The sequence below is a fragment of the Danio rerio genome, chromosome 4, assembly GCF_052040795.2.
Source record: "Danio rerio strain M-AB ecotype USA chromosome 4, GRCz13ab, whole genome shotgun sequence".
Classification (NCBI taxonomy): domain Eukaryota; kingdom Metazoa; phylum Chordata; class Actinopteri; order Cypriniformes; family Danionidae; genus Danio; species Danio rerio.
The window spans coordinates 77,713,259-77,740,266 of record NC_141024.2 but is presented as its reverse complement, the minus strand read 5'-3'; the positions used below and the strand labels follow the sequence as shown (position 1 = coordinate 77,740,266).

Below are 27,008 nucleotides of genomic sequence, written 5' to 3'. Positions count from 1 at the left end.
TTCAGGAGTCCAAGATTCGTCGTATAGACGGCGTATAGAGGTCAAGAAGACGGCTCCTTAACAAATGAAAACGTTCGATCGAATGCGATGTTTAGCAGATGTTACGATCTTTCAAAGACGTCTCCGCGACGTACGTGTGCTATCTGGGTAGTACTATTTTATTCCCAGTAACCGAGGGCTTTTGTTTGAAACAGAAAAGTGTGTAATGCGAGCTTTAAAATAGAGGTAAAGTTGGTTTTATATTCACACATTTGTTCATTTATAGACTCTATATTGTTTACCATGTTACTTTGAATATTTGATCTGAATTAGCCTGCCAGTATGACTTGAAATCAACATTAGCACTGTTTATTTGACCATGAGAAATGTTGTACTTTGATAGTCATTGGCTGCTAATATGATTTCACTATTTAGAGTTTGCAAATAATACTTTTATGAAATTATATTATTAAGGGGAAAGTCTGAATGTGCAAATATAAAACCAACTTTACCTATATCTATACCTCTACCTTTATCTATAATGCCAGTAACCTGCGACCCCCCCCCCCCCCCCCCCACATTCATTTATTTAGCAGTCTCTGTATTGTTTACCATGTTACTGAAAATATTCTGTCAGAATTAGCATGCAAGTATGACTTCTAAACAACATTAGCACTATCTAATTGACTTTAACCAATGCTGTCCTTTGGTAATTATTAGCTGCTAATATGATTTCCATATTTAGAGTTTGCAAAGATTACTTTTAGGAAATTTTATTATTAAGGGGAATGTCTGAATACCCAAATATAAAACCAACTTTACCTCAATTATGTATAGAAGTAAAGTTAGTTTTATATTCAGATATTCAGACATTCCCCTTAATAATATAATTTCAGAATTTATTCATTGCAAATTCTAAATAGGGAAATCATAATAGCATCTAATGACTATCAAAGTACAACATTGTTCACAGTCAAATAAACAGTGCTAATGTTGTTTTCAAGTCACACTTGCATGCTAATTTCAATCGAATATTCAAAGTAACATGGTAAACAATATAGAGACTGCTAAATGAACGAATGTGTTAATAGAAAACCAACTTTACCTTTATGACCCCTCAGGGGGTCCCGACCCTCACTTTGAGAACCACTGTTTTAAAGAAACGTTTTACCTGATCTCTTTTTGTTAATTACTCTCATTAATAGAAACTGTTAAAGCAAGTGTTAAAGAGAAGTTATTTTGTTTCTGTTCATTGTTTTATTTATTTTAAACAGGACATTTTTATTGTTTTGTTCATTTTAAACAGGAAGTGTCCAAACACAGAGAAAAACTCCTGCTGAAGTGACTGATCTCCACACTGTTATAAAGATGGCGTTCATTAAAGAGGAGAGTGAAGATGTGAAGATTGAAGAAACATTCACAGTCAAACAGGAAGATCTGCAGGAACAAACAGGTTGAATTTCATTCTCAAACACCAACTCAGTCATTTGATCCTCATTTAGATATATTTTAATAATAAGAATACTAAATTAAATCCATCTTGCAAACCTGAGTGTGCTGCCTAGTTCTCCTAAACGCACAAGAGCACTCATTGAAAGACAGAAATAAGTTTCTTTTGTCACTTGTTCTCTGTTTTGTATTATTAGTCTGCCATTTTCTATACCTGCTTAAGGTTATTGCTTTTCTTGTTCTTCTACTGTTTGTAAAGTGTCCTTGAGCACTGGCGCTTTATTAAATAAATAAATACAATCAATTTAAAAAGGTTTAACTGAGCTGATGATATTTGACCTACAGTATTCTCATAGAAGACTCAAAATTTTAAGCCTTAAAAAGTCTTAAATTTACGGACATATTGTGTTGTAGGTCTTAGATCTTTTTTAAACAAGTCTTCATTTTCCTTTGTTCATGTTTTGTTACCCAATCTGGCCAAAACCCACACAATCACCAACAGTCCACCTAAATAAATCTTTAAACTTTTTATTAAAAAAGGTCATTTTCACTCTAATTTATCTGTTTTAATTATTTTCCTTACAATAACATTTGTTTAAACGATCTCCATGTATTTACTGCTGAGGACATCAACCTGGACAGATTGTTGTGCATAGATTTAGTTTATTGTAGTTTTTTAAACTTTTAAAACATTTGTCCATTTTTTATTATTATGAAGAACGTTTATGTTTGAATAAAAGTAGAGCTTGCTTGTTTTTACACAATATTTAATTTTTTTAAAGTAATATCTAAAATATATTAAAAATATTATTAATTTATTATTGTATTATTAAATGTATTAACTTATAATATTTTTTTGGACGGGGCAAATAAAAATCTTTTTTCATCTGGGTCATTTGAAAAGTTATTTAGCCTTTAGACCTTCATGAGTCTAAAATTTCATTCATAATGGTCTTAAAAATGTCATGAAAAGCCTTAAATTTAACTTGGTAAAACCTGCAGTAACCCTGGTTTAAAGTATGTCAAAAATTGTGGATACCCCCAGTATTAAATACGCTGAATGAAATAGACACTCAAGTGAAACATTGAACAGTCTGAGATTATTGACCATATTCTTTATGTACCAGCAGGCGGCGCCATTGGAATCTTTTTGCCTGACACTTTTTTTAAAGAATTAATTTTTAGATCCTAAAATCAGAGTTATGCTCTTTAGGCATGGGGCGATAACTATATTTAGGGTTTACCGCAGTTTGGAAAAGTCAAGGTTTTAAAACCGCCAACATTTTCTGCTGTACCTTTTTTATGTTTTGTTTAAGTTTTTTAGGACAACAGTATCTCCTGCAGAAAAGATATCCAAAGATGCCGTTTTAAATCGTAAAGAAATCTTTGATTCATTTGAATGATTTAGCCTGACATGTTTAGTGCTCCAAAATATTTTAAAAGTTTCTGAGAAGAAAATTTATTTTAGGTTATCATACTGTCAGAATCTTAAACTGGCCCATGCCCAATGCTGCTTGATGTTGCAAGGTCATATTTTCTCATTTTATTATTTTTCTTTGTATGTATAGACTTGAACACACTTGTTTGTAGAGCAAGTAGTGTGACTGTTTTCTGCCATTCATTATTTCTGGTCATTTCCCCAATAGGCAACTGAAGTTCTAAAACAAAAGCATGAGATTAGGTCACAACTATGACATGATTGACAATGGTTGCTGTTTGTCATTGTGCTCTGTTAATCCTGAGAGCTGATGCTGAGTATTTTTAGGGCTTTTCACACTTCAAATTGTTAACCCTGGGTCATTCTAATCCTGGATGAAGAGAATCCGGGGTTATCTGTAATCACATTCCACGCTGCTCATGCTATACCAGGGCCCTATTCCATTTGCCAAGCTTAGAGAAAAAGCCAGGCTTATTTTGGATATGTCAGGTTTATTAATGGCTGAATCAGTTTCATAAATCAAATCTACGATAGTTCAAACTCAGTTACTCTGGCAACTCTGCTGGGAAACCTTGTCCAGGGCAGGTTAACTCTCAGGCTAAGTCTTAATTTCTTGCTTAATCAAAGTAATGTTGACATTCACCTGCTGTAATTTGATGCCATTTTAATTCACTGTATAGGCACTTAATAGCAAAGGTATATATTAGGGCTGAAACTGACGATTATTTTAATAATCGATTAATCTGTCGATAATTTTTTTGATAAATTGATGAATCGGATATAAAAAAAAAACAAGAAAAGCATTCATTTTCAACCCTTTATTCAAAAAAGCTCACCTTTGAGCTGTTATAATATTATTAATAATAACAATAATAAAAATAAAAACTTACTAGTTTTGTCCTGTTTTCAATCCAAATATGTAAATTTTTAGATAGATTTATACAAGACACATGAAATAGCATAAAAAATTATGTCTTGTTTTCTGAAAAAGAAATGCATCTAAAAATGAAGTCATCGTTTGCTTAAAACAAGTTAAATTATTTGCTAATTGTGTAAAAAAATAATCTTAATGAGATATAATTTCAAACAGAAAAGTATTCCGGCACCATGCTGGATCTCCGCCGTGCGGCCGTGAGGGGAAAAAAATTCAGAGCCTGCATATGCGGTTTAATTATAGGGATGCTCAAAATAACCGATTAACCATTAACCGAAAGAGTGCATTTGTAACCGATTAATGGAATCAGTTAAACGATTAAAAAATATACTTTATATATTTTTAAAGTTTGGCTGCATAAGGGGCATCTGTTAAATGGTTTACTAATGACCGCGAGTGTTTTGCTGTTGCGTGCTGTGTGCTCGAGCGGAAAAAAGTGTTTTACTTCAGTCTCGTCTTTTTTATTCTTCAATCAAATGAAAGCACTGCAGGGTTTCTGTTGAGTGACAGCAGTGTTTGGGTTGTCAAGGCGACTATGGCAAACTTTTAATTATGAAGGAGACTTGTGGTCGTTGTTACATCCAGAGCTGTATTACTTCACAGATCTTGAATATGACAGCAACATGACTCGCGCACACCAGCTGATTCAGTCGTTTTCCAGTGACATAAAAAAGAGTGCCGGGCTTCTTTTTTTTGTCACAAATGTTGCCAAGGACTACATTTATGAATATAATGTTAAAGGCGATTCAGCGAGTTCAAATTCAGCCATGAAACTCGTTGGAAAACCTGTTACATTGCCAATTTGGGAACATTTTGGATTCGTGCCGAACGAGAAAGGCGAACCAATACTTTGGATGAAGCTATTTGTAGGGCTTGTTTGTTTTTCTTTTATTAAAAAAATTCAATAAATAAATAAATAAATAAATAAATAAATAAAACACCCTACGGATAGGATGCAACGAAGAAAAAGCATGTTTTTAATCATTCTTCATAATCTGATTCATAGCCTACATGTAATAAACCCATATTGCGCCAACAAGATTAAGCTCTAAAAGGTAAAGTTTAGAGTGAGAGGAGTTATTGCTATGTTATTAATATTAGTTGTATTATTAGTCTCCCTTTTCTCTACCTTCTTAAGGTTTTTGCTTTTCTTGTTTTTTTACTGTCTGTAAAGCGTCCTTGAGCACTGGTGCCATATAAAATAAACAAAAACAATAAAAACATTTGTAGCATATTATATGTATATCTTCATCTTTTCTATCTTTTGTGTGGGGTTTGTAAAAGCTTTGCCCTTGTCTCGTGCAGGTCTTCATCACATTGTCTGTAGTTGCAACTTTCATTTTCTCTGTCTCCTCATAAACTCGGAGTCTCCTTTACTTTACTTCTTTACTGTAAACGTGACATCGTCTTCATTTTGTGTTATGTGGATGGCTAGTGGCTTAAACGAATCCGGTAGTCCTCGGAGAACCATCGCTATGGGTAGTCCATCACTCATTAATTTTCCAGCATTTCTTAGAGCTGTAAAGTTGTTTTCTGCTCGTATCAAATAGTCTGTAACACTCTCACTGTCACTCGTGCAGCTGAGTCAATGCTGTGTACATGTTTATTATGCGTGGTTTACTTTTGCCTGAATAATGCTCTTTCAGTATTTTTAGGGCTTTTCTCCTGTCATCGGCAGCATTGTGTCTTACCAGTGAAAGGCTTTTATCATCGATCAGTTCAGCATAACAATCAGCGCTCTGCCGTCTGTCCTCATCTAGTTGCTCCGCTTCAGCATCAGTAGGCTGATGCAATATAGTTTCTTTTAGCTTCAGAGTGTGTAAATATACTAGAAATCTCGTCTCCCATAGATCGAATTTTTCTTCTGATCCATCGAACATAAACTGCAGCGCTAGATATCCTCCCGCTCTGCTTACCATCTTTGCTAACTTTGCACCTAAATACGTCGCGTTAACTTTGCTTTCTTGAAAACGATCGCTAGTCTCGCTGCCTGGGGCCCATAACCTGTTGAGCTTGGAGTGCGTAGTGTGGAAATATAAATTTATATCATCTAATTCCAAATGAACAATAATCTACGTATAACTAAAAAGTTATATTCTCTGGTTTTTAATTATATAATTTCATTAACATTCCAGCTAGGAGGAACATTAACCTTTTGTCTTTCTGATTACAGACTAAGCCAATGTAATGCAAATTGTCAGTTTCACTGCATGGGGTGTCTATTGTTTTCTCTTTTCGATCAAATGGTCAGGCGGTTTCTGTCTCCAGAACATGATGAGATTAGACCTGAGAAGCAGTTTACCCTGCTGACCACAACCCTTAATTTGCATGCTTTGTTTAGCCATATCCCCTCCTCCTAAGAACACAATATAGCCATGAAATCTTTGTCTTAATTCAGACTTGTGTGAGACTTGTGAGAGACTTGTGAAAGAACTTGCAGACTGCGGACCTCTAGTAGTCTCTTGCAGACACATAGACACCTTGAAGACGCTGTATGACTGCAGATTAACCAACACGTCTCAATAAAGGAATTCTGCTTGTTCCGAGTCTCCTGGACTGGGTTCTCTTCTCTTTTCCGCTCATTTATTATTTTTTTTACAACAGTAGCTTAAGCACTACACAGAACAAATCGTTTCATCAGCGTCTTTTATTACTCACTTTCACATGCTCTCTCTGTACAGCATGAACACGAGATGGTAACACTTCTGTTTATCAACAGTATAACGTGGAGACTAGAGCTGCAACAACGAATCGATTAAATCGATAAAAATAGATTATTAAAAGCATTGGCAACGAATTACATAATCGATTCATTGTGTTGCGCGACCAGGAGACATTTGATAAGAAAAAAAAGAACATGGAGCGGAGCGGACTGAACAAGGCCTCTCTCCGTCTCACTACAGAATTCTACAAAGTCCCTGGTGCTGGTTTCTTTGTGTCTGGCGCTGAGCTAGAGAAAGACAGCGGGATTCAGCAGGTTTTGTTTTCGGTATTCCAGACACTGATAGACGGCATTAACACAAAAAACTCTTACCCTATAAAGATCTAAACTGTGTTTCCCACAAAAAGACAAAGCAGGTTATGTTTCACAGCTGTCTTTTTCATTTATTTTTTTGCTCGATATTACGAGCACTGCTCCGTTTAAGCAGTTGCAATATGCGCTGAGCCAAAGAGCTTGCGCTGAGGAGAGCTCTCAGTAAGGGACTGTTGGAAAAGTGCTGCTTTTTTTTACGAAAACAAAACCATCTTAACTCTGCTGAAACGTGTCATATTATCACAATTATGCAGCATTTTAACTGCCTAATACTTCATTTATGTTTTAGATATGTAAATACATACAAGTACTAGTAAAACAATACATTTAGAGTTTGTAAAACACAAAAGAAAGTCTAACAATCCATTCAAATATAATTTGCTGATGTGTTTTATTTATATCAGATACACATTACACATAGTGAAAGTAACTATAAAGTTGAATCTAGGCTTTTCTAAGTTCACCAAACACTTACTTGCATGTATTTTTGGAGTAACTTTTGAATGAACCGGCTGAATCCTGCGTGTTCTGCTTTTATGAATGAGTTTATGTGAATTGGAATATCAGGTAGTTGATGGCATGATGAGCAAGTGTGTGAATGTTATCTTTTTTGGATCATTAATTTTTCCATCTGTTGTCATGTATAGCTGCACTGCAGAAAACTTTCTTTCTTAGTTATTTTGTCTCGTTTCCAGTTCATATACAGGGTATCTGCACATTTTTAACAGGAAATTTAAGACCTTTTAAGACCTTTTTAAGTCCTCTAAAATGAAAATTTAAGACTTTACCTAAAAAAAAAAGAATAAAAAAAAAAAGGAAAGTGTTCAGTGTGTCAACACAGAATGATGTGGTGAAGCATTAGCGTGGCACAACTCACCAGAGCCACGCTCAAGACAGGTCAAAGGGGCGCAAAAACTTTTATGCCGAGTGCTGATTGACCTTACAACCCTGACAACAGGGTACCGGTCTCGTCAATTGATCAACGTCTAAAGTGCAAGTCTAAGTCTTCGTTGCTGCGTTCATGGACTCATCGAACATTATAATGAAAGCGTCCTTGTTTGCTCGTGAAATTAGTTTCTTCTTTAGGTATGGGGCAACACCAAATCGTGCTAAATATACTGTTTTGTCTCTTCCACATGTGAACGTACTCGCACACTCTGAGTCAGGGAACATTGCTTGAAAAACTAGGTGGACGTCCTCGTTTGAGGTGTACGAGTGGTGGCGGCTTACGGTTTGAAATACTCACAGTATTTCGGCCTTAAATGTAACTATATTCGCAAAGCTGCTGAAGGCATTGCTAGAAGTGGACGGCCTTGTGGAAGGCTGAGGTCGAAGTGCTTGATGAGAACATACTTATGGGCAAACTACTTGCCTGTGACTACACATACTTTTTGTGCTTCTCTGCTTTCATGTGTGAATCGAGCGCTTTGCGGCCCATTGTCCCCAGTTTTATCGTCTTTTTAGATAAAGCACACCTCCCTTCATGATTACTGACTGTTTTCTTTAACCACCCCAATACTTTTCATCCTCCAACCAATTGTCATCAAATAAACATTTGCCCATGCTTGCGATTTCGCAAAATGCCGTGGTGGAGAAGTATCAACGCAACGCATTTATCAATCACTTGTATGTCACCTATGGAATGATGCAGGTTGCACCCACGAAGTGCTGCCCCCAAATATTGCGCTGGTCAAATAGCGGTTGAAAAAAATGAATAAAAAAAGACGAGTTGGACATGAAATTTAAGATCCCACATAAAATTTAAGACCTCCTTATGGAAAATTACAGAATTCAAGACATTTTCAGACCTTAAAAATCGAAAATTTTATTTAAGACATTTCAAGACTTTTTAAGGACCCGCGGGGACCCTGATATATCTAAACGAATCTTACATCAAGACCAGACAAGAAAAATAGCATGAGAAAGCGAAGTGTTGCTGTTTGAGATTATATCTTATTAAGATAATTTTTCTCACCCCATTGGCAAATAATTTAGCTTGTTTTAAGCAAACTATCATTAAAGTTTGAGGTTAAGTGATTTCTTATGGAATTTCATGTGTCTAGTAAGTATCTTCATTTAAAAACATTTAGATATTTGGATTGAAAACAGTTCATTATTATTATTCTAGGCATGAGCTTTTTTGAACTAAGGGTTGGAAAGGGCTTTTTTTAATCCGATTAATCGAAAAAATAATCAACAGATTAATTGATTATTGAAATAATCATTAGTTGCAGCCCTAGACGTTAAACACGTAAACAACATGATGTCATCACTACAGTACCGTAATACACTGGACATAATTATGAACCCTTCAGTGATAAATATTAATACAATTAGCAAGAGTGCCAGTTAGGGATGTAACTGTATCAGAATTTCATGGTACGATAATACCTTGGTATGAATGGCACGGTACGGTATTTATTGAATAATTTACAGGAAAAACAAAACTACTTAAAACTACTAAGACTTGAAAAAAGTGCCAAAAGTGTTTATTTACCTTAGCACTGAACATATCAATGACATACAAATTAGCCATCTATCTGTAAGTTTCGAAACAAGAACTTCAATTTTTCAATTTTAATAACAAAAAAACTATTAAACCATATTAAAAAAAAATAAAGTTTCAATTTAGTATTGTTGAAAACTCATCACATTCAACATTTAATCACTCACTCACTTAGATAGAGATGGGTTTTTTAAGAAAAATTATCATATAACTATAATCTGGTAAAAGCTGGGATCTCTGGGCATGTCCCCGGCAACAGAAGAAAAAAAAAAACCTCTCATTTGGGACTGAGGTTTCTGGGACAGAGAGATATGATTTAACCAAGGTTGACAGCAGTGGGTAACGTTGTGCAATGTCTTTCCACCACTTGAGAGGACAAGCCATGAGTGAGATAGAGGTCTCTTTATGGTACAAGTCAATGTCTGCATCAATCTAACAAGTGTGCTGTGTTCTGCAGTCCCCATGACTGTTTTTAGTCGTATTCCCCGACTTATATTTTACCACAGTCTGGCAGTGCCTGCATACTGTTTTTTTCTTTGTCTGTCACCTTTTCTCCTTTATCGTATCTTTTTAGAAAGAAACCGAAATGCTTCCACACATCTGATTTAAAACCCGCTTTAGGTTCGATCATTTCCAGCTCTTTTTCTTCCCCTCTACTAGCAACACACTCCATTTCCGCATTACTGGATCTGTAGTAACAACAGACCGGAAAGAATGATGGCCACGCCTAGGCTGACGGGAATTGTAGTTCCCGCTACCTCCCGTTCGCTTAATTTGCCTAAGCAAACTTTTCTCAGAAATATAGTTTTATTGAGTCATGCACCTACGGTAATATTGAAAAATATTACTATGACGGTATTTACAATATTGTTACATCCCTAGTGCCAGTACTTTAATACAAATAATACGCGGTTATCACAGGTAATCCATAATAGACATTGGAGAAAACTCGCACCAAAGGCTCTCTTGTGTCCGGATTCAATATTATCGCTTAGACAAGAGAAGAGGAAAGCCAGCGCAACAGGTCAAATGTATAAAGTGAGAGAGAGGCAGAGATGAAGTTTTACAGCAATTCTCTGTATAGTGAAATAGTGGCTCGTGTGCTGTGCAGCCTTCACTCACCCTCGCCTCCGTCCTAGTATTGCGACATCGCGCAGTGGAGATAAATGACGTTAGTACGTAATAACCTGTTCCAATATCGATCATTTTGACACCCCTAGTAACGAGTAACTAAGCAGCACATAAAAAGTTTATCAGAGTAAAAGTATTAAACTTATTGAAAATATGTACTGAAGTAAAAGTGTAAGTAGGAGAAAAAAAATAATACTCCAGTAAAGTACAGATACTGCCCTTTAGTAATTAAGTACAGTAGTGAAGTAGTTCTACTTCGTTACTGTACATCTTTGGAAAGGTGTACATTCCAGCCTTTATGCAGATGTTGTACAGATATGTCTCATGTCTGAGAGGTAAATATTCAGCTGTTTGTTCGGCTGTTACCTCAGAACTTTTTTTTCTGATGCGTTAACCAGTCAGGCACAGAATGAACAAGTATTCCCTGTCATTTTGTTGTAATTATAAATATATACAAATAAAAATAGGCCATTAACAGTGTAACTACCCGCCGGTTATTAAACAGTCCACGCTTCCAAATACTGATGTCCACCATGCGTTTCATTTAATGAACACCGTGAAGACTAAAAGATAAACAAATAAACAAACCAAATGTTTCACACAAACACAAAATCAAAAGGACATCAAAATAAACTAATAATATATAAAACAATGTTTACTTTACTGTGTTGGCCTGATAACCAGCTGTAGAATAAGCAGGAGCATTAAACAGGTGCTTGCATTGAGATCTCACTATCCTGAGTGACCATACAAACTCTTGCAGGTTAAATCAATCAATGAGAATCATGTGACTTTCCACTCAAGCCAACCGGCAACAAAGAAATTAGTAACAAACATATACCAATACACATTCAAATAATGAAATTCAAAACAATAAACAAAATTACAAGCTGACCAATCAGCATCAGCTACAAACAGCTTTCAAATCTGTGTCTTATTAATATGACCAAAATTACTTTTATGAGAAACTTGGAAAACTGGACTGACACGGTTTCAATTTACTATAACTTCTTTGTTAAGTGTCTTTGACACAATTTACATCGTAAAAGCACTAGATAAATGAAGATGATTGGAATCTGCTTAAATGTGTACACGTTAATGGACCAAACAAACAATGATCTGATTTATTTTACATTTAATGTGCATCAAAGTTACAGTGTGTGTGTGTTTTAATGAGAGTTTTTAAGACTTAATGAAAACTAATGTTTATTTATTTCAGACCTAATTGGAGAGAAGGAGGGGAGTAAAGAGGAACATCATGTTAAAATTGAGGACAAAACTCATTTACAGACTGATGGTATATTGAAAAGGAGAGACGAGAATCGTTTCACTTGCACTCAGTGTGGAAAGATTTTGGGAAGCAAAAGCAAACTTGAGATTCACATGAGCATCCACACAGGAGAGAAACCATTCACATGCACTCAGTGTGGGAAGAGTTTCAGCAAATCATCATCCCTTAATCAGCACATGAGGATCCACACTGGAGAGAAACCATTCACATGCACTCTGTGTGGGAAGAGTTTTAGCTTATCATCATCCCTTAATCTACACATGAGGATCCACACTGGAGAGAAACCATTTACATGCACTCGGTGTGGGAAGAGTTTCAACTGCTCATCAAACCTTAGTAAACACATGATGATCCACACTGGAGAAAAACCATTCACGTGCACTCAGTGTGGGAAGAGTTTTAGGATATCATCATCCCTTAATCTACACATGAGGATCCACACTGGAGAGAAACCATTCACATGCACTCAGTGTGGGAACAGTTTCAGCCAATCATCATCTCTTAATAAGCACATGAGGATCCACACTGGAGAGAAACCATTCACATGCACTCAGTGTGGGAAGAGTTTCAACCGATCAGAACACCTTAATCTACACATGAGGATCCATACCGGAGAGAAACCATTCACATGCACTGAGTGTGAGAAGAGTTTTACCTGCTCATCAAACCTTAATCTACACATGAGGATCCACACTGGAGAGAAACCATACGCATGCACTCAGTGTGGAAAGATTTTCAGCCAATCATCATGCCTTAATCTACACATGGTAAGCCACAACGGAGAGAAACCATGACCTACGAAACTCTGACGGACTCTGACCTGCGAAATCGCATCACTTGACTGTGTGAGACCAATCGAAGATCAAAACATGACCTCTCTGGACCGAAATTTAAAAAAATGTACCAATCGCTCACTTTTTAAAATGTCTAATCATCTTGTTTGTTCCCGCTCCTTTTCGCAATGCCGTACAACAGAATTTTGCATGCTCAAACTCTATTGTGACCACAGCTTCGGTGTGGGATGAGTTTCAGCACATCCTCAGACCTTAATAAACGCATAAAGACCCACACTGGGAAGAAACCATTGACATTCACTCAGTGTAAGAAGAGTTTTAACCGATCAGCAAACCTTAATGAACACATGAAGATTCACACTGGTGTGAAAGAGTATATGTGCTTGGAGTGTGAGAAGACTTTTATTACAAAATTGAAACTGCACCAGATGTTTTACACTTGAGAGACCGTACAAGTGTTCACACCGTGACGAAAGGTTTAATCAGTGAACACATCTGAATCACACAAAAGAGGATTCACACTGGAGAGAAACTGTACATCTGAAATCTGATGTGTCTACAGAATTGGACAAAAAGTTGCACATGAATGCAGCAAAACATTTTCTCGTGTAGGGATGTCCCGATACAAAATTTTAACTTCAGATATGATACCGATATTGCAGCCTTCAGTACGAACCGATACCGATATATATCCGATATCAGCAAAAATCATGAATACTTTACTTTTTTAATTTTATAAAATATCTTAATTGAATAAACAAAAATACATTTTTAAAGTGCAAAATGCTAATTAAAGGTCATTTCAGTTTTTTTATCATCAGCAAATAGTAGAAACAGCTGAGAGCAGGAACATATGAAAAAAAATATTGTTAATTGAACAACTGCTAAAAGTTCAGTGTCCAAAGTGTCGATTTCAAACACAGCTTTTTGGTGAATTTTTGTTCCAGTTGAGCTGCAAAATATCTTTCAAGCTGGGCTCCAGAAATAAGTTATTGTTAATTAATAAAAATGTGCAGTATGGTTAGTACAAACATTTTCATGACCAGATCTATTTAATCTTTGTTTGTATCATAAGAACATTATGGCTGTATCAATTTTCCCAAACATTATTAATTTTATAATAATATATATTGCACATATTATCTTTAACATAAATATACTTGCAGAAGCTGGATTGAAACACACATTTTCTCCACAGCACATACAATAATATGACTTTTAAGAATATTTTATTTATGAAAATTCATTATATTTACATAATATATTGCACAGATTCCACCCTAACTGTCCACATCGGAAAAATTTGACAATGTAAAGACAGACAGAACTGCAAACTGATGTGCAAAGCTGACACTGTTTATCAGAGCACTTTATCTTTCTGGGCTTTTTAACGAAGAGTTAAACATGGGAATCTTCTTCTGCCCCAAAAGTAATATCATTCTTTCTTTTAAACTGTAATGGCCATCAGCAACAGAATGACTTCTTATTCTTATTTAACAGACAATGAAAACAGCAAAAATGTTTAGCATTTTACATGACACCGTTTCCTTTTAGAGTGTTCAAGTAAAAAAATGAAATAAAGAATAATAAATCCACTATTTCACTCCTATTATCCATGTGCACGACTGACAGGTCAAATCTGCTCCCTCTCTAGTCTTGGTGCTGCTGCGAGATTGAGATGCACCGGCCACTGTTTGCTTGTAATAATGTAGAAACGCAGCTAAAGAAAGCAGAATCCGGGACATGATAGGCGATTTAGAAATCCTGGCTGAATGCATTTAATGTAGAAACGCAGCTAAAGAAAGCAGAATCTGGGACATGATAGGCGATTTAGAAATCCTGGCTGAATGCATTTTTAAGTCGCAAATAGAGGACATGTCCGGGAAAAAGACAATGTATTTTCACCCTAAATAATGAGCTGGATCAGTCTACTTAGTAAAAGGCTTTTTTTTCTGTGTGTACTCTTCTCAAAGTTAAAGTCAGAGCAGGTGTCCAGCGCGTCTCTGTGGGTCTGCAGCAGCAGAGCCCGCGAGTCTGTGGCGGACACTTTTCTCACGCACACAGAACCGGGCCGCTGAGGTAAAGTCTTATGTGTGGGAAGCGCTGGTGTTGAATTATGTACATTGGATGCACCAAGACATGCCATGACAGAATTAAGGCTCACACGATGTGTGCTACGTCGCAATTCGGTCCCTTGTGTTGCTTAGCAGCATATACAAAACAATGTAAAGATCGCTTGGCGTGAAGTAAATAAACCAGTAACGTTAGACATGTATGGAACCAGATTAGTCTCCAAAGAAATTCACGCAAAAGACACGATGTACACGTGTAGCCAAATTCAAATAAATGGTCAAATAAATAAATGAATGAAAAAAAAGTGTGACTGCTGCTTTCTCCGTTCGCCATGCTGGAGAGGAACAGTCTGCGCAAAAGAAGCGCAGAGTTGGTTTCATTGAATACAGCTCTCATCTGATTGGCTGAAAGGTACGAGTTACCCTGACTCTGGCAGGAAAGTCTCAAAAATACACACACACGTATCCAGGGGGAGTCGTACGTGAAAGAGGATTTGCACATTCTCATCCAGGATGAACTCGCAAGTTTTAAACATTCAAAACTTTTTGTCTTATACATTTGCAAATGGTGTTTTGCATTTGAGAAACGTATTTTATAAAAAATGTAATTTTATTTTGTGCTCGTGAAATTTTTTTGTGAATATAAATAAATATTTTACGCACGTGAATTTAGTTTTATGCACATGAATTTGGCTACGCATGTGTACATCGTGTCTTTTGCGTGAATTTCTTTTGAGACTAATCTGGTTCCATAGACATGTGTTGTTGTTGATAGCGTCAGCGTGTGCTACCATCACAATAGATTTCTATTGACTTTGCTATCAAGCAGTATTGTGATCACGTGGGCTTTGCATGCTGGCTCTGGATGTTGCTAAACAGAATAGCTATAACGGAGTTTAGAGTGTATCGGACTGCTTTTATCTGAGAATTTTAACGCAGTCTGATATAGTTTTTTGGACTGATTTCGGACGAATTTACAGATCGGGACATCTCTAATTGTGACCACAATTTTTGCTTGCATATTTTTCTGTAGTATTCAAAAGCAACTCTTATTATAAAGCACATGTTCATATATAATGAAAAGTTAAGATGTCTAAATGAGTTCAGAGCAGGTCTAACATGATTGGGTAGTTTGGCCATGTGACCATAAACATTTATTTCTTAGTACTGCCATCTGAATAGAAGGATAATGTCAGCTCAGAAATGACAGGTACATTTTCTAAGATAATTTTAAAATAGGCAATACATATTTTGCATGCATCATCATGAAAGGGTTATCTTTTCATCTTTTCATACATATTAAAATTATATTATTAATTTTTTTTTTTTTCTGTTATCAAACTGCTGATAATTAAAAACGGTGGTGTAACACAGGGAATCTATGCCCCCCATAGGTCATTCCATATTTCATAATTTTTTTTTAAATATATTGTGTGTTTTATATATATATATATATATATATATATATATATATATATATATATATATATATATATATATGTGTGTGTGTGTGTGTGTGTGTGTGTGTATGTATATATATATATATATATATATATATATATATATATATATATATATATATATATATATATTATATGTGTGTGTGTGTATATATTTATGACTATTACTAACCAGTATTATTAAGTGGGCAAATAAAAACTGAAAGAGGAAATTTTTTTAGCCTAATATGAGTTTATGAATCTTAAAGCCACACTTTAAAAAAAAACTCTTTACCACCGACTTTTTCAAAAATAAGATTTGGGATTATATACTACATATAATTTTTATGTTTTTATTAATTAATTTATTTTTATTAAATGTTCTAAAAAATATGCAAACCAAGTAGGCTTTACATGCATAAACATGCAAGATGTAATACAATTACAACAATAGGCAGACACAAATATAGGGAAAAAAAACGCGTATAGTAATGACAATTGTATTTACCGTAAAAAAGTAAATAAATAAAAATTAAATTAATAAAAAAAACATAAATAAATAAATAAAAAAAAAGTTTATGCAAGATAAACATTTAAAGGGTTGTGAAGGGGCTAAAGGGTACATAATTTGCTGAAAAAAAGTAGCTGCTTTATATATATACATACACACACACACACACACACACAGTACTGTGCCCTGGTCAGTTGGCAATTCTGTGTGGAGTTTGCATGTTCTCCCAGTGTTCGCGTAGGTTTCCTCTGGGTTCTCCGGTTTTCCCCACAATCGAAAAAACATGCGGTACAGGTGAATTGGGTAAGCTAAACTGTCTACTATATGAAAGAAAAAGAGAAAGGGGGGGGTTTTAATAGGTTTAGATCTGAAGAAGGCTTTTGACAGGGTAGAGCATGATTTTTTATTTGCAATTCTTAAGGAGTTTGGATTTGGGGAAAATTTTAGAAAATGGATTAAAAAAATTTATACAGATATTTTAACTTGTATTAAATGTAATTTTTTTTAAACAGAATGTCTTCAACCAACTAGATCAATAAGGCAAGGATGTCCATTGTCTGCTTTATTATACACACTGATAGCTGAGCCACTGGGATTGGCAATAAAATCAGATAGAAGCATTAAAGGGATACAAATAGAAAACAATGACAACAGAGAAGCTGTGTATCAATACGCTGATGATACTACATCGTTGGGGATTTTAGAGCGATATTGTAAAGCATCAGGAGCTAAGGTTAATGTTGGAAAAAGTTTGAGCGTGAGGGTGGGAAGAGTAAAAGAAATAACACAACATATACCCTTTAAAGAAGAAAAGGAAACAAACATTTTGGGAATTTGGGTGGGGATGGATTCTAATAAAGCAGATATTTTAAATTGGGAGAGAGTTTTAAATGGAATTGAGAAAAGACAGAGATTTTGGAAAGCTAGAATTTGACGATAAAAGGGAAAGTATTCATCTTAAATGCTTTAATGTTGTCAAAGGTCTGGTATGTGTTAGGTGTAACTGCGTTGCCTGAAGTATACTATAAAAAAAATTGATGTAGTTTTTGTGGGGAAATAGAAGAGCCAAGATTGCTTATTATACTTTGATTGGGGAGGTAAAAGAAGGGGGTCTGGGACTTTTGGATAGTTTTTTAAAAATGAAAGCATTAACAATTAAGATTATTCAAAGGTTTTTGGAAGGGAAAATGGGTGTGATTTGGAAAAGTGTGTTGGGTTATTATTTGAAGAAATGTGGACATTTTAATATGGGATGTAATGTTTTATGGATGAAGATGAAGAAACGGATTGATAGCAGGTCTGCCAAAATTTTATGTTGAGGTCTTAGAATCATGAGGGGGATTTTTAGAAAATTTGTTGATTATACCAAAAGCAAGGGTGCAGATTCTAGAACAACCACTTTTACTGAATTAAACAATTTTAAGTGAAGGAAATGTTTTATATTTTAAGGAATGGTGGGACGGAGGATTAAGACAAGTTAAATATGTATTATATGAAGTAATAAAAGGATTTGTACCATTAAAAGTAATTGTGGAGGATGGGTATAAAAGAGTTGATAAAGCAAAATTACAAAGACAATGTCATGAGTTGAAAAAAGCAATACCAAAAGACTGCATTGAAATAATTGAAAAAAAAAAATAGTTGGGCGATGAAGATGAATTACCAGAGACCTATTTTAGGAGGAAAAATAGAGAGATCAATGAGCTTATGTACTGTTAAGAGTTTTTATGCTATTTTTAGATAAAAGGCTTTTGTAAGACCTATAGCACTCAACTAATTAACAAAGTTTTAATTATTTATTGAGACATATTCGCATATTAATATAAATGAGTAAATAAATAAAATGAATAGTATAAATGAATAAATAGGTAATTGAACAAGATATAATGACCCAAAGGTTGGTGATTCGAGCCCACCCACTGACGAATTACGCACTTTGCTGCCTTGCAACTGCTAACATGTGCACTGGGCATATATCCTGGGCCACATTCTGTCCAGCGTTACAAGATGAAATCAGGATTTAGTAGAACATTGTCACGGGTAAGGAAGGTATTAATGTTAACAGTGTCTAGTTCCAGTGGGGACTCCTCATCCGCCTGGCTAGTTCAGTCGGTAGAGCATGAGACTCTTAATGTCAGGGTCTTGGGTTCGAGCCCCACGTTGGGCGTTTCTGTTATTTTCTCTCTCTATCTCAGCAAACTTACATTAGCGTTCGTATAGCAGACCTTTTGAGACAAAGTTCCACGTTTCTACCACTGTAGGTGACCTTTCACTAAGTCTCTGTGGTGCAATCGGTTAGCGCGTTCGGCTGTTAACTGAAAGGTTGGTGGTTCAAGCCCACCCAGGGACAAATCAAGCATTTTGCTGCCTTGTAACTGCTAACACGTGCACTGGACATAGATCCTGGGCCACATTCTGTCCAGCATTACAAGATGAAATCAGGATTTAGCAGAAGATTTTCACGGGTAGGGAAGGTATTACTGTAAACGATTTCTGGTTCCTAAAAGAGCTTCTCATCATCCCCGCTAGCTCAGTCGATAGAGCATAACACTCCTAATCTCAGCGTCGTGGCTTAGAGCCCCACATTGGGCGTTTCTGTTACCTCTCTTTCTCTCAGCAAACTATCATTAGGGTTCATATAGCAGACCTTTTGAGACAAAGTTCCGGGTTTCTACCACTGTAGGTGACCATTCACTACGTCTCTGTGGCGCAATCAGTTAGCGCGTTCGGCTGTTAACTGAAAGGTTGGTGGTTCAAGCCCACCCAGGGACGGATTAAGCATTTTGCTGCCTTGTAACTGCTAGCACGTGCACTGGACATAGATCCTGGGCCACATTCTGTCCAGCGTTACAAGATGAAATCAGGATTTAGCAGAAGATTGTCACGGGTAGGAAGGTATTACTGTAAAGGGTTTCTCGTTCCTAAAAGAGCTTCACATCAGCCCGGCTAGCTCAGTCGGTAGAGCATGAGACTCTTAATCTCAGGGTCGTGGGTTCGAGCCCCACGTTGGGCGTTCCTGTTACTTTTCTCTCTCTCTCCCAGCAAACTTACATAAGGTTTCATCTAGCAGACTTTGAGACAAAGTTACGCATTTCTACCACTGTAGGTGACTTTTCACTAAGTCTCTGTGGCGCAATCGGTTAGCGCGTTCAGCTGTTAACTGAAAGGTTGGTGGTTCAAGCCCACCCAGGGACGAATTAGGCATTTTGCTGCCTTGCAAATGCTAACACGTGCACTGGACATAGATCCTGGGCCACATTCTGTTTAGCGTTACAAGATGAAATCAGGATTTAGCAGAATATTGTCACGGGTAGGGAAGGTATTACTGTTAACAGTGTCTATTTCTAAAGGTGACTCCTTATTCGCCTGGCTAGCTCAGTCGGTAGAGCACGAGACTCTTAATGTCAGGGTCGTGGGTTTGAGCCCCTCGTTGGGCGTTTCTGTTACTTTTCTCTCTCTCTCTCAGCAAACTTACATTAGGCTTCATATAGCAGACCTTTTGAGACAAAGTTCTGACTTTCTACCACTGTAGGTGACCTTTCACTAAGTCTCTGTGGTGCAGTCGGTTAGCGCGTTTGCCTGTTAACTGAAAGGTTGGTGGTTGAAGCCCACCCAGGGACGAATTGGGCATTTTGCTGCCTTGCAACTGCTAAACCGTGCACTGGGCATATATCCTGGGCCACATTCTGTCCAGCGTTACAAGATGAAATCAGGATTTAGCAGAACATTGTCACGGGTAGGGAAGGTATTACTGTAAACGGTTTCTAGCTCCTAAAAGAGCTTTTCATCAGCCCCGCTAGCTCAGTCGATAAAGCATGAGACTCTTAATCTCAGCGTCGTGGGTTAGAGCCCCACATTGGGCGTTTCTGTTACCTCTCTTTCTCTCAGCAAACTATCATTAGGGTTCATATAGCAGACCTTTTGAGACAAAGTTCAGCGTTTCTACCACTGTAGGTGACCTTTCACTAAGACTCTGTGGTGCAATCGGTTAGCGCGTTAGGCTGTTAGCTGAAAGGTTGGTGGTTCAAGCCCACCCAGGGACGGATCAAGCGTTTTACTGCCTTGTAACTGCTAACACGTGCACTGGACATAGATCCTGGGCCACATTCTGCCCAGCGTTACAAGACGAAATCAGGATCTAGCAGAACATCGTCACGGGTAGGGAAGGTATTACTGTAAACAGTGTTTAGCTCTTAAAAGTTCATCTCATCAGCCCGGCTAGCTCAGTCGGTAGAGCATGAGACTCTTAATCTCAGGGTCGTGGGTTCGAGCCCCACGTTGGGCGTTCCTGTTACTTTTCTCTCTCTCTCCCAGCAAACTTACATAAGGTTTCATGTAGCAGACTTTGAGACAAAGTTACGCGTTTCTACCACTGTAGGTGACTTTTCACTAAGTCTCTGTGGCGCAATCGGTTAGCGCGTTCAGCTGTTAACTGAAAGGTTGGTGGTTCAAGCCCACCCAGGGACGAATTAGGCATTTTGCTGCCTTGCAAATGCTAACACGTGCACTGGACATAGATCCTGGGCCACATTCTGTTTAGCGTTACAAGATGAAATCAGGATTTAGCAGAATATTGTCACGGGTAGGGAAGGTATTACTGTTAACAGTGTCTATTTCTAAAGGTGACTCCTTATTCGCCTGGCTAGCTCAGTCGGTAGAGCACGAGACTCTTAATCTCAGCGTCGTGGGTTAGAGCCCCACATTGGGCGTTTCTGTTACCTCTCTTTCTCTCAGCAAACTATCATTAGGGTTCATATAGCAGACCTTTTGAGACAAAGTTCAGCGTTTCTACCACTGTAGGTGACCTTTCACTAAGACTCTGTGGTGCAATCGGTTAGCGCGTTAGGCTGTTAGCTGAAAGGTTGGTGGTTCAAGCCCACCCAGGGACGGATCAAGCGTTTTACTGCCTTGTAACTGCTAACACGTGCACTGGACATAGATCCTGGGCCACATTCTGCCCAGCGTTACAAGACGAAATCAGGATCTAGCAGAACATTGTCACGGGTAGGGAAGGTATTACTGTAAACAGTGTTTAGCTCTTAAAAGTTCATCTCATCAGCCCGGCTAGCTCAGTCGGTAGAGCATGAGACTCTTAATCTCAGGGTCGTGGGTTCGAGCCCCACGTTGGGCGTTCCTGTTACTTTTCTCTCTCTCTCCCAGCAAACTTACATAAGGTTTCATGTAGCAGACTTTGAGACAAAGTTACGCGTTTCTACCACTGTAGGTGACTTTTCACTAAGTCTCTGTGGCGCAATCGGTTAGTGCGTTCGGCTGTTAACTGAAAGGTTGGTGGTTCAAGCCCACCCAAGGACGAATTAGGCATTTTGCTGCCTTGCAACTGCTAACACGTGCACTGGACATAGATCCTGGGCCACAATCTGTCAAGCGTTACAAGATGAAATCAGGATTTAGCAGAACATTGTCACGGGTAGGAAGGTATTACTGTAAACGGTTTCTGGTTCCTAAAAGAGCTTGTCATCAGCCCGGCTAGCTCAGTCGGTAGAGCATGAGACTCTTAATCTCAGGGTCGTGGCTTCGAGCCCCACGTTGGGCGTTCCTGTTACTTTTCTCTCTCTCCCAGCAAACTTACATAAGGTTTCATGTAGCAGACTTTGAGACAAAGTTACGCGTTTCTACCACTGTAGGTGACTTTTCACTAAGTCTCTGTGGCGCAATCGGTTAGCGCGTTCGGCTGTTAACTGAAAGGTTGGTGGTTCAAGCCCACCCAGGGATGAATTAGGCATTTTGCTGCCTTGCAACTGCTAACACGTGCACTGGACATAGATCCTGGGCCACATTCTGTCCAGCGTTACAAGATGAAATCAGGATTTAGCAGAAGATTGTCACGGGTAGGAAGGTATTACTGTAAACGGTTTCTGGTTCCTAAAAGAGCTTCTCATCAGCCCGGCTAGCGCAGTCGGTAGAGCATGAGACTCTTAATCTCAGAGTCGTGGGTTCGAGCCCCACGTTGGGCGTTCCTGTTACTTTTCTCTCTCTCTCCCAGCAAACTTACATAAGGTTTCATTTAGCAGACTTTGAGACAAAGTTACGCGTTTCTACTACTGTAGGTGACTTTTCACTAAGTCTCTGTGGCGCAATCGGTTAGCGCGTTCGGCTGTTAACTGAAAGGTTGGTGGTTCAAGCCCACCCAGGGACGAATTAGGCATTTTGCTGCCTTGCAACTGCTAACACGTGCACTGGACATAGATCCTGGGCCACATTCTGTCCAGCGTTACAAGATGAAATCAGGATTTAGCAGAAGAATTTCACGGGTAGGAAGGTATTACTGTAAACGGTTTCTGGTTCCTAAAAGAGCTTCTCATCAGCCCGGCTAGCTCAGTCGGTAGAGCATGAGACTCTTAATCTCAGGGTCGTGGGTTCGAGCCCCACGTTGGGCGTTCCTGTTACTTTTCTCTCTCTCTCCCAGCAAACTTACATAAGGTTTCATGTAGCAGACTTTGAGACAAAGTTACGCGTTTCTACCACTGTAGGTGACTTTTCACTAAGTCTCTGTGGCGCAATCGGTTAGCGCGTTCGGCTGTTAACTGAAAGGTTGGTGGTTCAAGCCCACCCAAGGACAAATTAGGCATTTTGCTGCCTTGCAACTGCTAACACGTGCACTGGACATAGATCCTGGGCCACAATCTGTCAAGCGTTACAAGATGAAATCAGGATTTAGCAGAAGATTGTCCCGGGTAGGAAGGTATTACTGTAAACGGTTTCTGGTTCCTAAAAGAGCTTCTCATCAGCCCGGCTAGCTCAGTCGGTAGAGCATGAGACTCTTAATCTCAGGGTCGTGGGTTCGAGCCCCACGTTGGGCGTTCCTGTTACTTTTCTCTCTCTCTCCCAGCAAACTTACATAAGGTTTCATGTAGCAGACTTTGAGACAAAGTTACGCGTTTCTACCACTGTAGGTGACTTTTCACTAAGTCTCTGTGGCGCAATCGGTTAGCGCGTTCGGCTGTTAACTGAAAGGTTGGTGGTTCAAGCCCACCCAGGGACGAATTAGGCATTTTGCTGCCTTGCAACTGCTAACACGTGCACTGGACATAGATCCTGGGCCACATTCTGTCCAGCGTTACAAGATGAAATCAGGATTTAGCAGAAGATTGTCACGGGTAGGAAGGTATTACTGTAAAGGGTTTCTGGTTCCTAAAAGAGCTTCTCATCAGCCCGGCTAGCGCAGTCGGTAGAGCATGAGACTCTTAATCTCAGGGTCGTGGGTTTGAGCCCCACGTTGGGCGTTCCTGTTACTTTTCTCTCTCTCTCCCAGCAAACTTACATAAGGTTTCATGTAGCAGACTTTGAGACAAAGTTACGCGTTTCTACCACTGTAGGTGACTTTTCACTAAGTCTCTGTGGCGCAATCGGTTAGCGCATTCGGCTGTTAACTGAAAGGTTGGTGGTTCAAGCCCACCCAAAGACGAATTAGGCATTTTGCTGCCTTGCAACTGCTAATACGTGCACTGGACATAGATCCTGGGCCACAATCTGTCAAGCGTTACAAGATGAAATCAGGATTTAGCAGAAGATTGTCACGGGTAGGAAGGTATTACTGTAAACGGTTTCTGGTTCCTAAAAGAGCTTCTCATCAGCCCGGCTAGCTCAGTCGGTAGAGCATGAGACTCTTAATCTCAGGGTCGTGGGTTCGAGCCCCACGTTGGGTGTCCTGTTACTTTTCTCTCTCTCTTTCAGCAAACTATCATTAGGGTTCATATAGCAGACCTTTTGAGACAAAGTTCAGCGTTTCTACCACTGTAGGTGACCTTTCATTAAGACTCTGTGGTGCAATCGGTTAGCGCGTTAGGCTGTTAACTGAAAGGTTGGTGGTTCAAGCCCACCCAGGGACGGATCAAGCGTTTTGCTGCCTTGTAACTGTTAACACGTGCACTGGACATAGATCCTGGGCCACATTCTGCCCAGCGTTACAAGACGAAATCAGGATTTAGCAGAACATTGTCACGGGTAGGGAAGGTATTACTGTAAACAGTGTCTATTTCTAGTGGTGACTCCTTATTCGCCTGGCTAGCTCAGTCGGTAGAGCTCGAGACTCTTAATGTCAGGGTCGTGGGTTCGAGCCCCTCGTTGGGCGTTTCTGTTACTTTTCTCTCTCTCTCTTAGCAAACTTACATTAGGGTTCATATAGCAGACCTTTTGAGACAAAGTTCTGACTTTCTACCACTGTAGGTGACTTTTCACTAAGTCTCTGTGGTGCAATCGGTTAGCGCGTTTGGCTGTTAACTGAAAGGTTGGTGGTTGAAGCCCACCCAGGGACGAATTAGGCATTTTGCTGCCTTGCAACTGCTAAACCGTGCACTGGGCATATATCCTGGGCCACATTCTGTCCAGCGTTACAAGATGAAATCAGGATTTAGCAGAACATTGTCACGGGTAGGGAAGGTATTACTGTAAACGGTTTCTAGCTCCTAGAAGAGCTTTTCATCAGCCCCGCTAGCTCAGTCGATAAAGCTTGAGACTCTTAATCTCAGCGTCGTGGGTTAGAGCCCCACATTGGGCGTTTCTGTTACCTCTCTTTCTCTCAGCAAACTATCATTAGGGTTCATATAGCAGACCTTTTGAGACAAAGTTCAGCGTTTCTACCTCTGTAGGTGACCTTTCACTAAGTCTCTGTGGTGCAATTGGTGAGCCCGTTCGGCTGTTAACTGAAAGTTTGGTGGTTCAAGCCCACCCAGGGACGAATTAGGCATTTTGCTGCCTTGCAACTGCTAACACGTGCACTGGACATAGATCCTGGGCCACATTCTGTCCAGCGTTACAAGATGAAATCAGGATTTAGCAGAAGATTGTCACGGGTAGGGAAGGTATTACTGTAAACTGTTTCTGGTTCCTAAAAGAGCTTCTCATCATCCCCGCTAGCTCAGTCGATAGAGCATGAGACTCTTAATCTCAGCACCGTGGGTTAGAGCCCCACATTGGGCGTTTCTGTTACCTCTCTTTCTCTCAGCAAACTATCATTAGGGTTCATATAGCAGACCTTTTGAGACAAAGTTCCGCGTTTCTACCACTGTAGGTGACCTTTCACTAAGTCTCTGTGGCGCAATCAGTTAGCGTGTTAGGCTGTTAATTGAAAGGTTGTTGGTTCAAGCCCACCCAGGGACTGATCAAGCCTTTTGCTGCCTTGTAACTGCTAACACGTGCACGACATAGATCCTGGGCCACATTCTGCCCAGCGTTACAAGACGAAATCAGGATTTAGCAGAACATTGTCATGGGTAGGGAAGGTATTACTGTAAACAGTGTTTAGCTCTTAAAAGTTCATCTCATCAGCCCGGCTAGCTCAGTCGGTAGAGCATGAGACTCTTAATGTCAGGGTCGTGGGTTCGAGCCACATGTTGGGCGTTCCTGTTATTTTTCTCTCTCTCTCCCAGCAAACTTACATTAGGGTTCATGTAGCAGACTTTGAGACAAAGTTCCGCGTTTCTACCTCTGTAGGTGACTTTTCACTAAGTCTCTGTGGCGCAATCGGTTAGCGCGTTTGGCTGTTAACTGGAAGGTTGGTGGTTCAAGCCCACCCAGGGACGAATTAGGCATTTCGCTGCCTTGCAACTGCTAACACGTGCACTGGACATAGATCCTGGGCCACATTCTGTCCAGCGTTACAAGATGAAATCAGGATTTAGCAGAATATTGTCACGGGAAGGGAAGGTATTACTGTTAACAGTGTCTAGTTCTAGTGGGGACTCCTCATCCGCCTGGCTAGCTCAGTCGGTAGAGCATGAGACTCTTAATCTCAGGGTCGTGGGTTCGAGCCCCACGTTGGGCGTTTCTGTTACTTTTCTCTCTCTCTCTCTCAGCAAACTTACATTAGGGTTCATATAGCAGACCATTTGAGACAAAGTTCCACGTTTCTACCACTGTAGGTGACTTTTCACTAAGTCTCTGTGGCACAATCGGTTAGCGCGTTCGGCTGTTAACTGAAAGGTTGGTGGTTCAAGCCCACCCAGGGATGGATCAATCATTTTGCTGCCTTGCTACTGCTAACACGTGCACTGGACAAAGATCCTGGGCCACATTCTGTCCAGCGTTACAAGATGAAATCAGGATTTAGCAGAACATTGTCATGGGTAGGGAAGGTATCACTGTTAACAGTGTCTAGACAAAGTTCCGCGTTTCTACCACTGTAGGTGACCATTCCCTAAGTCTCTGTGGCAACATTATGAAGCTGCAGGCCCCGAGACACAACCGCATGCTCAGACCTGCTCGCTCAGACCAGCACTTCCAGACCTATCGTTTTCTCAGACAGTGCCACCTGCTGTTGGAAAAATTGCCTAACCTGAATTCATTGATTTATAAATTGTAAATTACACTATTTTTCTACTATAAAATATTGCACTATGATTGAATACATTATTATATAAAATATTAAACATACTAGATTATGATTTAATGCATTAAGTCTGTTGTATTTT

The 27,008-nt window shown here is 38.9% G+C and overlaps 2 protein-coding genes and 10 non-coding genes across 15 annotated transcripts in view; 10 read left to right on the top strand and 2 right to left on the bottom strand.

Moving 5' to 3' along the window:
• The window catches only part of LOC110437783 (uncharacterized), a 36,755-nt gene extending 23,184 nt beyond the window's left edge, over positions 1–13,571 (top strand). The window contains exons 2-4 of one of the 2 annotated variants that reach the window (XM_088650958.1): positions 152–202; positions 1,286–1,432; positions 11,691–13,571. In XM_088650958.1, coding sequence (XP_088507084.1) covers positions 1,348–1,432; positions 11,691–12,556 — 951 coding nt within the window. In that variant the 5' untranslated portion in view covers positions 152–202; positions 1,286–1,347 and the 3' untranslated portion in view covers positions 12,557–13,571. Of the gene's footprint in view, positions 1–151; positions 203–1,284; positions 1,433–11,690 lie in introns of those variants that run through there. The other variant, XM_088650959.1, reaches the window with a different exon arrangement.
• Positions 1–27,008, bottom strand: part of znf1086 (zinc finger protein 1086) — an 893,143-nt gene that overhangs the window by 453,191 nt on the left and 412,944 nt on the right. The window lies entirely within an intron of this gene.
• si:dkey-220a11.5 overlaps positions 1–27,008 on the bottom strand; it is a 765,979-nt gene that overhangs the window by 733,796 nt on the left and 5,175 nt on the right. The window lies entirely within an intron of this gene.
• trnak-cuu (transfer RNA lysine (anticodon CUU)) lies at positions 19,519–19,591 on the top strand. The gene has a single exon. It is a non-coding gene; the product is annotated as a tRNA-Lys (tRNA).
• Positions 20,791–20,863, top strand: trnak-cuu (transfer RNA lysine (anticodon CUU)). The gene has a single exon. It is a non-coding gene; the product is annotated as a tRNA-Lys (tRNA).
• On the top strand, positions 21,637–21,709 carry trnak-cuu (transfer RNA lysine (anticodon CUU)). Its single transcript has one exon. It is a non-coding gene; the product is annotated as a tRNA-Lys (tRNA).
• On the top strand, positions 22,662–22,735 carry trnan-guu (transfer RNA asparagine (anticodon GUU)). The gene has a single exon. It is a non-coding gene; the product is annotated as a tRNA-Asn (tRNA).
• On the top strand, positions 22,904–22,976 carry trnak-cuu (transfer RNA lysine (anticodon CUU)). The gene has a single exon. It is a non-coding gene; the product is annotated as a tRNA-Lys (tRNA).
• On the top strand, positions 23,327–23,399 carry trnak-cuu (transfer RNA lysine (anticodon CUU)). Its single transcript has one exon. It is a non-coding gene; the product is annotated as a tRNA-Lys (tRNA).
• Positions 23,508–23,581, top strand: trnan-guu (transfer RNA asparagine (anticodon GUU)). The gene has a single exon. It is a non-coding gene; the product is annotated as a tRNA-Asn (tRNA).
• trnak-cuu (transfer RNA lysine (anticodon CUU)) lies at positions 24,173–24,245 on the top strand. The gene has a single exon. It is a non-coding gene; the product is annotated as a tRNA-Lys (tRNA).
• Positions 26,290–26,362, top strand: trnak-cuu (transfer RNA lysine (anticodon CUU)). Its single transcript has one exon. It is a non-coding gene; the product is annotated as a tRNA-Lys (tRNA).